General features: G+C 69.5%; 1 protein-coding gene across 1 annotated transcript in view; it reads right to left on the bottom strand.

Moving 5' to 3' along the window:
- Positions 1-574, bottom strand: part of MPND (MPN domain containing) — an 8,419-nt gene extending 7,845 nt beyond the window's left edge. Inside the window, 2 exon segments of the mRNA XM_015585183.2 lie at positions 3-68; positions 166-574. Coding sequence (XP_015440669.2) covers positions 3-68; positions 166-172 — 73 coding nt within the window. The 5' untranslated portion in view covers positions 173-574.

Below are 574 nucleotides of genomic sequence, written 5' to 3'. Positions count from 1 at the left end.
CGCCTCGTCTTCATCCTCATCCGGCGCCTCTTCGCCCGCGCCACCCGCCGGGGACAGCGGCTCCGGAGCTGTGGACAGCGACAGGTTGCAGCAGGGCCGCGCGCCCCCAGTCGGTCCGACCACCCCCGCCCGCGTCTCGCCGGCCCCCGGCCGGGCCCGCTGTACCTGCCATGGCCGCTCCGCCCGGCGCCCTGCAAGCTCTTTCTTCCCGGCACGTGACGCGGCTCCGCCCCGTGGGGAGAAGGCGCCCCAGCCATTGGCCGCCGCCGGTGGGCGGGTGGGGGGCTCGACCCGCTGGCGAGCTGGGAAACTGAGGCCCAGGACTTCTGCTTTCTGGAGACTAGCGGCTCCACCCGAGGCCACAGCCTATAGTATTGAAAGCCTCGGGCGGGGAGGCACGGAGGACTCAGTCCGCTAGGGCGATCTGGAAAACAAGTCCATGGCCACGATTCTTTAGGGACCAACAGGCCTCGGCCGTTGGGACCAGGGGAGAAACTGAGGCCGGGAAGAAAAAGCCACTGCATCCTGGGGGCCAGAATGAGAAGCAGCCCCGCGCCGCAAACCTACAGTGCCC

Source organism: Pteropus alecto, unplaced genomic scaffold (assembly GCF_000325575.1).
Source record: "Pteropus alecto unplaced genomic scaffold, ASM32557v1 scaffold30, whole genome shotgun sequence".
In the NCBI taxonomy this organism is placed as follows: domain Eukaryota; kingdom Metazoa; phylum Chordata; class Mammalia; order Chiroptera; family Pteropodidae; genus Pteropus; species Pteropus alecto.
This window is presented reverse-complemented; position numbering and strand designations above follow the sequence as displayed.